The sequence below is a fragment of the Heterodontus francisci genome, chromosome 37 (assembly GCF_036365525.1).
Source record: "Heterodontus francisci isolate sHetFra1 chromosome 37, sHetFra1.hap1, whole genome shotgun sequence".
Taxonomy (NCBI): domain Eukaryota; kingdom Metazoa; phylum Chordata; class Chondrichthyes; order Heterodontiformes; family Heterodontidae; genus Heterodontus; species Heterodontus francisci.
Window position 1 is genome coordinate 7,310,468 of NC_090407.1, and position 13,642 is coordinate 7,324,109.

A 13,642-nucleotide genomic window follows, 5' to 3' on the forward strand; every position below is an offset into this window, starting at 1 on the left:
TGCTGCAGTAGAGGGATCTGGGTGTCCTGGTACATGAAACACAAGAAGTTAGCATGCAGCTACAGCAAGTAATTAGTAAGGCAAATGGAATACTGGCATTTATTGAAAGGGGAGGGAGTATAAAAGTATGCAAGTCTTGCTATAACTGCATAGGGCGTTGGTGAGATCGCACCTAGAATACTGCATAGTTTTGGTCTCCTTATTTATGGAGACATAGAAGGCAGTTCAGAGAAGGTTCACTCGGTTGATTACGGAGATGAAGGGGTTGTCTTGTGAGGAAAGGTTGAGCAGGTTGGGCCTATACTCATTCTCTTCTCTTTTGGGCCTCCTTATCTCGAGAGACAATGGATACGCGCCTGGAGGTGGTCAGTGGTTTGTGAAGCAGCACCTGGAGTGGCTATAAAGGCCAATTCTGGAGTGACAGGCTCTTCCACAGGTGCTGCAGAGAAATTTGTTTGTTGGGGCTGTTGCACAGTTGGCTCTCCCCTTGCGCCTCTGTCTTTTTTCCTGCCAACTACTAAGTCTCTTCGACTCGCCACAATTTAGCCCTGTCTTTATGGCTGCCCGCCAGCTCTGGCGAATGCTGGCAACTGACTCCCACGACTTGTGATCAATGTCACACGATTTCATGTCGCGTTTGCAGACGTCTTTATAACGGAGACATGGACGGCCGGTGGGTCTGATACCAGTGGCGAGCTCGCTGTACTATGTGTCTTTGGGGATCCTGCCATCTTCCATGCGGCTCACATGGCCAAGCCATCTCAAGCGCCGCTGACTCAGTAGTGTGTATAAGCTGGGGGTGTTGGCCGCTTCAAGAACTTCTGTGTTGGAGATATAGTCCTGCCACCTGATGCCAAGTATTCTCCGAAGGCAGCGAAGATGGAATGAATTGAGACGTCGCTCTTGGCTGGCATACGTTGTCCAGGCCTCGCTGCCGTAGAGCAAGGTACTGAGGACACAGGCCTGATACACTCGGACTTTTGTGTTCCGTGTCAGTGCGCCATTTTCCCACACTCTCTTGGCCAGTCTGGACATAGCAGTGGAAGCCTTACCCATGCGCTTGTTGATTTCTGCATCTAGAGACAGGTTACTGGTGATAGTTGAGCCTAGGTAGGTGAACTCTTGAACCACTTCCAGAGCGTGGTCGCCAATATTGATGGATGGAGCATTTCTGACATCCTGCCCCATGATGTTCGTTTTCTTGAGGCTGATGGTTAGGCCAAATTCATTGCAGGCAGACGCAAACCTGTCGATGAGACTCTGCAGGCATTCTTCAGTGTGAGATGTTAAAGCAGCATCGTCAGCAAAGAGGAGTTCTCTGATGAGGACTTTCCGTACTTTGGACTTCGCTCTTAGACGGGCAAGGTTGAACAACCTGCCCCCTGATCTTGTGTGGAGGAAAATTCCTTCTTCAGAGGATTTGAACGCATGTGAAAGCAGCAGGGAGAAGAAAATCCCAAAAAGTGTGGGTGCGAGAACACAGCCCTGTTTCACACCACTCAGGATAGGAAAGGGCTCTGATGAGGAGCCACCATGTTGAATTGTGCCTTTCATATTGTCATGGAATGAGGTGATGATACTTAGTAGCTTTGGTGGACATCCGATCTTTTCTAGTAGTCTGACATGCGCGATGCCAACATCATCACCCTCTATAAAAACAAAGGTGACCGCGGTGACTGCAACAACTACCGTGGAATCTCCCTGCTCAGCATAGTGGGGAAAGTCTTTGCTCGAGTCGCTCTGAACAGGCTCCAGAAGCTGGCCGAGCGCGTCTACCCTGAGGCACAGTGTGGCTTTCGTGCAGAGAGATCGACTATTGACATGCTGTTCTCCCTTCGTCAGATACAGGAGAAATGCCGTGAACAACAGATGCCCCTCTACATTGCTTTCATTGATCTCACCAAAGCCTTTGACCTCGTCAGCAGACGTGGTCTCTTCAGACTACTATACTCATTAGTGTTTCGAAAAATGAGAGGTGATCTTATTGAAACAAAAGATTCTGAGGGGGCTTGACTGGGTAGATGCTAAGAGGATGTTCCCCCTCGTGGGGGAATCTAGAAATAGGGGGCATAGTTTCAGAATAAGGGCTCACTCATTTAAGATGGAGATGAGAAAGAATTTCTTCACTCCGAGGGTCATGAATCTTGGGAATTCTCTACTCCAGAGAGCAGTGGAAGCTGAGTCATTGAATAAATTGAAGGCTGAGACACAAATTCTTGAACCATAAGGGAGTCAATTATTATGGGGAACAGACAGGAAAGTGGAGTTGAGGCCAAGATCAGATCAACCATGATCTTATTGAATTTGGAGCAGGCTCGAGGAGCCACATGGCCGACTCCTGCTCCTATTTCTTGTGGTCTTTCACATTTTTAACCTTTGGAAGTGCTCACAAATTACATTATAAATTAGTGAATTAAAACAAACATTTTGAGAGATCCAATCTGTGCCCTTCCAGGGTTTATACTGTTATATCAACATGGGTTTTTATGTTCAAACTAAACAAACATCCACAACACCCCAAGAACCAACACCCAGATCATGGTTGCAACCTGCCAAAATTTACATAGAGAAAGAGAGCAGGAGAACACATTAAAACTAGCAGTTAGAGCATGTGTGGAGGTACAAGATAATTTGCATTGTCATTTGTCATTTCTATGACATTAGAGAAACCACATGATTTTACTACGCTTATATATGGAACAGAACATAGCCGTGCCTACTCAGACCTTCAGATCTCAGGTTTTATTTCAATTACCCACTCGGTACCAATGGATAAGGCAGTAGATAATGGATTAATTGATTGCATTTTGGCACCTGCTCATTACTTAGCCAACAGCAAAGCTTCAATCAGGCATGCTTGGCTTTCCCTGCGGAATACGACATCCCAAGTGATTCACTGAAGATTCACTTGTGTCCGAATGCACCAAAACCTGAGCGAAATGCTCTCAGAGCAGAAGGGACAAATGGGGGAACAGCAATGGTAACAAGGAATCAACAGTTAAGCCGTATCCTGTCCGTACTGGACCACACGAACTAACAATGCAGATGAAACACACACAACATCAAACATCTGCCTGCAAGGTGCATCTGCGGCCTGACATTTCTTGGATTATATCATCAGGATTACGGAGGAGCTGAACAAGATGCTGCTGCAATGGTGCCTATGTGCTGCTTGACACCTGCAGTACTGATCAGAAAAAAATCCTATTGCATCAAATCAGGCTAGAATGTCAAATTCCTCAGAATTTAGTTTTCAAAGACTAACTAACCTGTCCTTGTCAGAGATGGGATGGTGCCCAGGGACAGAGCTCGGTTTAGACGACCAGGAAGCGAGCAGGGAGAATTGCGTCTCGTAGTTCTACACAGTTGTTGCCTTGCCAGTTGAGGAATACTAGGAGGTATAGGGATGAACGAAGAGACCAAACTTGAAACGCAGGGTGAAAGAGCACCATCGCTGCAGAAGGAATTGATCGATTCACCGGACAAGTATCTATAAAAGACAAAAAACTGTTTGAAGGAAAACTCCAGATTCCAACCCGGTCACGATGTAAATTACGTCTCCAATAAGCAGCAACTAGTTAAGTTTCATTTTCAGATAATCTCCAATCATTTAACTGAACTGCATGGAACCAGTGGTTCTGTGCAAATTTTAAACATTTATGGAACAAATAACACTGTTTAATCACGACCAAGTCTATTTAATGAACGTCTAATTTAATAAAGCATGAGGCACTATTCTCACCTCCCCATGTAAAACACCTGGGAACAGAGCAGCTTTAAGAGTGCAGTCAATACTCCAGAGGAGAAGGCTACAATTGTTGCACCACATTTCTACATTACAACAGTGACTAATCTTCTAAAGTACTTCATTTGCTGTAAAGCACTTTGGACGTTCTGAGAATACAAAAGACGCTATATAAATGCAAACTTGCTTGATTTCCTTTACAATTACTTGGAAACAATTAACTTTGAGCAAACATGTACTTATATAGCTCCTTCATCCTAAAGTGCTCAACGACAAACATTACTTTTTGAAGTGCTGTCAATGTAGCTAAGATGTTGGTGGATTTGTACACAAGGTCCCATAAATGCACATAAATGAAAGAGAAGAGAATTTGCTTTGTGGTGTTGTTTGAAACTGGTTTATAGTGATGAAAGAGGAAATTTAATCTTTTCTATGAAGACATTGGAGGGTGCATTCAATTTGAACGAGTCAGGTTTCAAATCAATAGCTACAAAAATCAATGGAATTAAAATAAAAAGAATGCTACATTAGACATGAAATCACAATCTATTATCTTCAATTACTGAGGATAGTGTTGCAGGCACAAATGTAACAGATTATAAGATGATTACATCACTCATCAAATACGTTTTGTGGAATCACTTGGAAGGAAACTAGCACTGCTCATGGTGTCAACTTTGGTCGGGGTAGAGTTCCATAGGTAGCCGTGGCACCTCACATAACCCAGCAAGATGATCATTCTAAATATTGTATGTCAAGATACAGTGTGGCAGGATATTCTATCATTTTAATTCAAATATTTTTTAAGAGCCATTTAGTGGAGAGCAATTGGGAGCAGGAGCCTATTTGACTTTTCTATCCAACACAAGGACTTCAAAGGCCTATTGAAGAACGCTCCAGATCCACCTTTGTCAAATTTGACTACCTGGGCACACGCATAAAGGATCGAACTTGGAACCTTCCTGACTGTTTGGCTCAACAATGCACGTTGTTAAAGCCACACCAGTTACTCATTACCTGTTTGAGAATGGGTTGGGCCAGATTACTGATACTTTAGTGGCCCAAAAATTCCAATGAGCAGTCAATGGATTGCACCTGCCATTTGTTATACGTGCTCGTTTAACGTCAACTATATTTTGTCCTGGGAGCTGCTGGAACTGCGAGATGGAAACGGCGCAATGCATCTGGGATCTGAGTGAATGGGTCAAGCAACTTTGTTGTCCCTTAACCAATCAGACTGAAGCATTCCAAAATCAACAATGCAAGATCTGAACAAGGAAGCGCAAATTAGAATGGTGACTTCGATGTCAAATTAGGTACAGAAAGAGAAAGAAAGATAGATTGGATGGAGAGGGAGAGACAGAAAAAGTAAAAACTGTTCTTAATTTGAAATCTTTTTTTTTAAATCTCCAGCAATTGAAGTCTGAAAGAATGAGACGCCACATTTGTAATAGCTTTCAATGCCAAAGAGGTTGACTGACAGTAATTAACACGCACCACATCGTTAAAAGAATACTATCAATGACTTGACTTAACCTCGTGGTGAGTTTACTTCATATCAACTGTGCCGCACAGGAACTTCACGCCACTCAACTTATTTGAGTGGGGAGCCAAACAGCAAGATGATGGATGGTTCCACAAAACTAATGGCAAAACAGCACATCTCAAGACAGCAGCTTCTAGATTTCTGCATTTAGTTGTGCATCTGCCCTCACCCGAAGTAACTGCAGCATTTGCACATCAGTCACTGAGTGCTTTTAGCCTCATCCACTCCTTTGACAGCAATTATTGGGCAATAATCCTTCTAGTTTGTGCACTGGGTTCCAGATACTGAATACAAATTGAAGGTTCTGGATTTTCCAAAAATGACAGTGTTTAGACAAACATTCCATAGTTGATAGATAAATGATCACAGTGGACAAATTATACCAGTATAATGACTAGAAAATTTTAGGATTTTAGAAGAGTCCATTTGACCTCTGAACCTATTGAAAGGGAGTATAGGCTACATTAATTGCACACAATTGAGTTCAACAATAACTTGCATTTATATAGCACTTTTAACACAGTAAAAAGACCTACAGCGCTTCACAGTTCCATAATATTAAACCAGTCCCAGCCACACATTACTCTTCCCAATGTCACAACACCTGCTTACTTGCAATGCCAATTCTAGTTAACTTTTTTCCCCCTTAGCACAATCTGTTGTACATCTTCAGGGATTTATTCTAAAAAGAATACTGCACCTTTCTAGTGTTCCATCTCACCCTCACAGCTGTCACTCTATTTTTAAGTGAATTCCTTGTAAAAGTAATAACTTGTGGTTGCAAAAGCCTTAAATATTGTTAAAATAATTTATGCGGCATCTGTCAGTTTCTATATTTATAGCAGAATTCCACCACACGCAGATGCTCACAGACAAAAGAAAAATATCTGAGTTAACTTGCAGATCGGTGGTAAAATAGAACAGGCACATACACCTACAATCTGATAGCAGTGATGTTTACTGAAGTCTTACTATCGAAGAGTGCAATTTGGCACTCTGTGTTGACTTGTATTGACAGTCACTGGAGCATGCTAATGCCTCAATAAATGTATGCTTTCCTATTCATTACTGTATAACTTAAAATGATGTTGAGACATTTCCTCAATTAAAGTGTGCAAGGAAATCCAAATACTTTTTAATGTCAATTGCAGCTCAGCATCTGGTATAAAGGAATATTTGGAACAGTAGCTTCATATTACTCATGTTTTTAAAACATTCCACAAACTAACAACCCAGTTTCGAGGGTCCTCAAGACTGCCTTCAATGATCTGGAACTGTAAAATCAGAAGTGTTTTTGTTAAGCAAAAAGATGAAGACACACTGCACAAAGAAAAATGCACATTCCTCTGTGGATCAGTATAAAGTTTCTGAAGTCAATTGTGACAAATGCGCACACACACACACCACAAAAATTCTTTCAGAAACCTGTTTTGCAATATCCCTTTCCTTTTGAAATCATTTGAATTTGGTGTATGCCTCCTTTAAACTGTGGCTGACTAATATGGTATTTATTATTTGTCTGGGTTATAAACACACCTACATTACAGACATCCATCAACAGCCTGATAGCATCTGGCAACTGCCCTCATTGGCTGGGTAGGACTCAACAAGTTGAAAACCAGGAGAAAGGTCAAGCCTGACCAAACCAGCCCTAAACCACAAAATGCTTAACAGCTGAAATGGGCCAAAATAGTTTCAAAACATGCAAATACTTTTTGCAACAAACTCCATTCCACACCACCCTTTAAATGATCTTTTCAAATGTTCCCACTCAATGTGCTCTACATATTTATATATTGTTTAATTCATGGCTACAAGCCACTGTAAAGGCCCTTCCCCCACCTTGGCTTCAGAATTCACATATTAAAATAAAGTTAGCAAAGCCTGAAATAACTCATCTGATAGTGTATGCATCAAGACACTCACTTCGGACTGGGTTCAAAGACCAACGAGCTGCGTGTCACTTGGGAATGTATGATTTTCTGGGGGCATGGGGGCGGGTAAGCTAGCCCGATGAGTCTACAGGAAGTCCTGCATATCCGATGAAAGGTCATTGACCTGAAATGTTAACCAGGTCTGCCTCTCTCTCTCTCCACTGATGCTGCCCTGACCTGCTGAGTGTTTCCAGCATTGGTCATTTGCCAACCTCTGCAGTATTTTGCTTTCTGCACGAGGTTGTTACTGGGGCAGGGGGGGGGGGGGGGTGTTCACAGTAGAATTTACTCTCCGTTAAGCTGACTATATATTAAGAAAAAAAAAAGCACTGCTAACAGAAGTGTAAGTTTTGAACAAGAACAACAAGTGCAGTCTATTGAGCTATTCTCTTTCCACAAACCATCTAGAACTGCAGTCAAGGACCCCACCCTTGAGGGCAATTAGCAATGGGCAATAAATGCTCTCCTTGCCAGCAATGCCCACATCCCATGACTGAATCAGACTTTCTTTCTTTGAATCTACTGAATAGGATGAATCTTATTCACAGCTGCTGGTAGGCCAGGAGATCTGGTTATGATGGGATTTAACGCTGTTCTTTCCACTGGTTTTTAAAAAATATTTCTTATGCCACTACTTATAATAAATGAGTTCTGTTGCTTTAACAATGGGTATTCCATCAACAAAGTGTGATAGGGAAGTGTTACAGGAAGTGAGATACTTCCAGGAAGTAATGCGCTTTTTGCAAGACCAGATATACTCTGTTCTGATCTTTTCATTGCCAACCAACTGACATATAGCTTAAAGAAGAATGTGGTCAAATGCAAAAGATCTTTCAACTTACTGTTCTTTCACTTAGTTGCAGGAGCAAAATTTCGACCAGTGGACAAAAATACAAAATACTTTCATACGAATGAAAGAATACATTTAACTTTTTTCGCCAAAAATAGTTTATTCATAAAAATTTGTAAAAAAAAAAAAATCACAAAACAGCATTCCAGAAAGTGCAAAGGAAATCAGTTTTCTTCAATACAGGAGTTGCCTCACAACCCTTCCATTCCATTTTACATCAAAACCAAATTTGGTGTATGTACCCCGAGGGTTTTCCCATGGGTCCAGCCCTTTGGTTCACTTTGTTGGGAGGACCTTACACAGTGGTCTTTCCCCATTGAGCCTTTGCAGCGGCTGCCCCAAGCTTTAGTGCATCCCTCAGCACGTAGTCCTGGACCTTGGAATGTGCCAGTCTGCAACACTCGGTCGTGGACAACTCTTTGCACTGGAAGACCAGCAAGTTGCAGGTAGACCAAAGGGCGTCTTTCACCGAATTGATAGTCCTCCATCAGCAGCAGATGTTTATCTCAGTGTGCATCCCAGGGAACAGCCAATAGAGCACAGACTACTGTATTAGAGTTGCTTGGGACGACCCTCGACAAAAACCACTGCATCTCTTTCTGCACCTGTTTTGCAAAGGCACATTCCAGAAGGAGGTGGGCAACAGTCTCTTCCCCACCACAGCCATCTCGAGGGCAGCGTGGTGAGGCGGTGAGATTCCGGGCGTGCAGGAAGGATCTGACGGGGAGGGCCCTTCTTACCACCCGCCAAACTACGTCTTGGTGCTTGTATGAAAGTTCTGGTGATGAGGTATTCTGCCAAATGACTTTGGCAGTCTGCTCGGGGAACCATCCGACATCTCCTTTTCCCATATGGCCTTGAGGACGTTCCACGCAGACCACTGCCAGACCTGCGCCACATACAGCAACAACCTGAGTTCCCCACGCCTGATGACCAGGTTCTTACCCACAATGGAGATACAACTCTGCTCCCATATGCTCAGTTTATGGTGTACCATGGCTATTCGCTCCTTCCAGGTTTTGGCACAAGCCCCGGCCCTTCCAAACCATATCCCCAGCACCTTCAGGTAGTCTGATCTGACGGTGAAGGGGACAAAGGATCGGTCGGCCCAGTTCCCAAAGAACATGGCCTCGCTCTTGCCGTGATTTACTTTGGCTCCCGAGGCCAGTTTGAACTGGTCGCAGATGCTCATCAGTCTGCGAATGGATAGCATGTCCGAGCAGATGGCGATGCGTCCATGTAGAGGGAGGCTTTGACCCGAGTGCCTCCACTGCCTGGGATTGGCACTCCTCTTATGTCCACTTCCTTCCTAATGGATTCAGCAAAAGGTTCGATACAGCAAACAAAGAAGACAGGAGAGAGAGGACAGCCCTGTCTGACTCCAGATTGGATCAGGAAACTTTCTGATTCCCACCCATTGATTGAGACTGCGCTACCGATGTTTGTGTAGAGCAGTTTGATCCAATTGCGGATTCCCTCCCCAAACCCCATTTTGGAAAACATGTCCATCATGTATATGTGCGATATCCTGTCAAAAGCCTTCTCCTGGTCCAAGCTAATGAGGCAGGTGTCCACCCTCCTGTCCCAAACACAGGCGATTGTATCCCTGAGTAGCACGAGACTATCAGAGATCTCGCTGCTGGGCACAGTACAGGTCTGGTCAAGGTGAATCACCAACTCCAGAGCAGACTTGACCCAACTGGCAATGACTTTGGACAGAATCTTGTAGTCTACATTAAGCAGAGAGATTATTTAACCAACTTTCTCACATAATGTAAATGACAAAATAGCAGTACAGGGACCTTACATTATCCAGGGGCTTTAATTCACACAAACACATCATAGTGAACTAGAATTAAACTGCTTTTATTTTGCCAGATCTTTTGGCCACCACTTCTTTCTCCTATCCTGATGGTTTCCCCCGGTCTGACTCCTCTCTTCACTTAAGGACAAGGATGCAGACTTCAATATATCTGATATAAAGCTGATTTTGGCCTCCATCACTAGATGTGGCATGACCACATCAAGAACTATGGGCCTCGCTCTTCTCTGCCAAAACCACTCACTACTCCAGAGTTATCCTGGACAGCAAAACTAAACTCTTGGCTTCTTTTACTTGCTGCTCCTCCATGCACCACAACCTTAACCCTGTGGCCTTTTTCCTTTCAGATACCCAAGGGATGCAGGTAGTGGAGGAACATCAACAAGAGAGAGAGATGAATAAGACACAACATCACATGATTTCACACTTGCCGCCACTAGCTCAGATACTGACACTGTGCATAACTTAGGGGATAGATTGAAGACGTAATCTGCACGTAGTGAGACACCAGGCACAAGTGGATACAGCCAGGGCAGTGGGAAAGGGTAGTCAGGCATGAACATGATGGGCCAAACGGCCTCCTTCTGTGTCCTAGATTTTCCATGATTCTTGTGTGGGTGCCAGCTCACCAGAGGGTGAGGTCACACAAGAGTTAGAAACATAGGAAATTTACAGTCCAGAAGGCAGCCATTTGGCCCATCGTCTCTGCTAGTCGAAGAACAATCCAGCCTAATCCCACTTTCCAGCTCTTGGTTTGTAGCTCTGCAGGTTACAGCAATTTTACTGCAGAGTACTCAGATGAGGACTTTGATGGGGCAGCCTACAAAAGAACACTGATGGGTATTCGCAACAAGACACGGTGCATTGGGAAGCCAGCCAGAAAGGCTGCATCAGTCAGGGAGCACAGAAGAGTCGAGCACCAACTTGGCACAGGGATTTGTGCAGAGCTTGAAGCCCATCCTTTCCAGCACGCAGTGGCCAACTCCGTCTACACACTTGTGGACCCAACCATGATTCAGCATCTGATAGCTTCCATTACACCACAAGTAGCAGCTACCCAATGTCTGAGTGCTTTAATGCTAGCTCAGACTGCTCTCATGCAAGGTTAGACTGCTGCCATCATGACTGTGGATTACAGTAAGCAAAGGGGCTACAGTGTCACGGCAGTGCAACTATCTGTCCTACAATATGGATTAGAAGGATTGATGAGGTACCACCCAGGGCGGTGGCAGTGGCTCCATGGAGCACGAACTTGCATTCTCTCAGGAAGGTAGCATTCGTGCTCCTACCACTGCCTTCACTGTTGCCCCTATGCAGAGCTGGTGCAGTCCGCAATGGGGCCTTCCAGGTCCAGAGCTGCTCAAAGTCGTCCTACAAGGTCATCTGCAGTTGCCAGTGAAAGCCAGCAGCCTTCCACTAGCCAAGCTGCAGCCACTGGGGTAGCATTGTGCAGGAGCACTAGAACCGGCAGAAGCACATGGAAAACAGGCACAAAAAGGAATGCACGAGTGATTAGTTGACTTGTGTGTGTAATGTAGCATGATGTCATTTATAAATTTGTTTTGGAATGTTTATTTTGTGGTGGATTTTATTTTTTTTTACATTGTGGCTAAGCAGACTCTGACGTTCAGTAAGGCACGGTGTGGGACTGTTGGTGAAAGGGGAATTGTGGTTGCCGTTTCTTGTGTTGCACTAAGAGTTCTTCACGAACAGGCAGGGCAGCAAGGGGCTGTCTAGGTGGCCTCCTCCCTGTACAGCTGGTGGTAAGTGCTGTCCCCCGATGGTGAGGTTGTGTAGCATGCAGCAGACGACCATGAATCTTGACACTCACTCTGCCGAGTACTGCATATCTCCTCCAGAGCGGCCCAGGCAGCGGAAGTGTTGTTTCAGCATGCCAATGGCCTGCTCTATCACATTTTGCGTGGAAGCATGACTTCCATTGTAAACATGCTGCACACCTGTGCATGGGTTACACACCCGAGTTATCAGCCCTGTTATCAGAGGATAGCCCACGTCACCCAATAGTCACCCTACGGCACAAATGCAGCTGGCATAGTGGACACCCAGAGAATGAAGGCATCATGATTGCTGTCAGAATACTGGGCATTGACCTGCATGATTTGCTGCCTATGGCCACACACCAACTGGGCATTGAGTGTGGAATCCTTTTCGGTTCTGGTACATGGCAGAGTTGGCTTGCGGCACCTGCAAAGCGATATGCGTGCAGACAATGGTGAGAGAACAAAATGTAGTTAGCTGTCTTCAAATAAAGAACTTCAGTGACCTCCCTTATACAACAGTGGATGGCAAACAGCGAGATGTTGCAAATATCGCCAGCTCCAGCCTGGAAGGAGTCAGACTTGTGGGAGAATACAGCCATAGATACAAGAAAGTTACTAATAAATCCAATAGGCAAATAAGGAGCAATTTCTTTACTCAGAGTGGTTAGAATGTGGAACTCGCTACCACAGGAAGTGGCTGAGGTAAATAGCTTAGGTGCTTTCAAAGGGAAACTAGATGAGTAAATGAGAGAAAAGGGAATAGAAAATTAGGATGAAAGGCTGAGATGAGGCAGATCCAATGGGATAAGGCTTATATGGAGAATAAATAGCAGCACAGACTAGATGGGTCCAATATCCTATTCCTATGCTGGATATTCTATGTAATGGGCACTGTATTGTCAGATTGCACACTGACATCCAATCTTTGATGAGCTGCAGTTTCCTCTAGTGAAACATTAGGAAGATCAAAGTCATTGTCTTCACCCCCACCACAAGCTCTACATGTTTGCCACAGTTTCTGTCCCCTTCCCCACTATTTTGCTTTTGGGGAGCAAAGAAAGGAAAAGAAGGTTTTAAAAAAAAAAAATCACCTCATATGTCATCAAGATGCCAAATGAATCTCAAATTATTTATTCATTAGAGTGGGGACAGACATCATTCACCTTTGCTGAAATCATCACACAAGGAGAGGGAGTTCTGAATATGAGCAGTTGTTTAAAATGATTTATATAATCAAAGGAAGAGTCGCATAAAAGTCGGTTTATAAATCGGGTAGTGCAAGGGACATGCAACATCCACCGGAAAGTCTAGTCATGGAACAACTGACTTGTGCACCTGTAACCATGTTAATAACCTAAATCTTAGCCACAAGCTGGAAAGGTACATTTATTATCGGCAGTAACAGTATCAGCTTAGCTCGTGTTGGAAGGCTGTGGATTTAATCCTCACGTCAGTACAAAATCTAGGGTGTGCTGCATTGTTGAAATTACAATCCTTTGGATGAGATGTTGAAGTGAGGTGCTGCTTGCTTGTTCCAATCAGATTTTAAAAGATTCCACAACACTATTCAGAGAGCAAGTTCTGCTGACACACAAACAGATTAACCAGGCATTTATCCCCCTGCTGTTTGAGGAATCTTGCTGTCTACAAAATGGATATCAAGAAACCAGAGCAGGATGAGTGGAGCAATGGTCTGGAGCCGATGCAGAGAGCAAGTGAATCAGTCTTTGGATCTGCACAAACAGTCCACTGAGAGCACTAAACCCTCATTTGTGAGACTTCCTGGAGATGGACAAGTGCTCATTGTATGTGAAAAGTTTTGTATGCCAGTTCATTGGAGCTGTGTCCCATCAATGCCGCTTTTCCTTTGACATCTGAATGGATTTGTAAGAGTTGAAATTAATACAATTTAAATAAAAACTAAATGAGAAAAAAAAGTGAAGAAACCAAGGGAATATTGACTC

General features: G+C 44.0%; 1 protein-coding gene across 4 annotated transcripts in view; it reads right to left on the reverse strand.

The window, feature by feature from the left end:
* tmem201 (transmembrane protein 201) overlaps positions 1-13,642 on the reverse strand; it is a 187,138-nt gene that overhangs the window by 88,689 nt on the left and 84,807 nt on the right. For 3 of the 4 annotated variants that reach the window (XM_068016976.1, XM_068016975.1, XM_068016974.1), the window contains exon 7: positions 3,270-3,490. In XM_068016976.1, coding sequence (XP_067873077.1) covers positions 3,270-3,490 — 221 coding nt within the window. Of the gene's footprint in view, positions 1-3,269; positions 3,491-13,642 lie in introns of those variants that run through there. The other variant, XR_010969620.1, reaches the window with a different exon arrangement.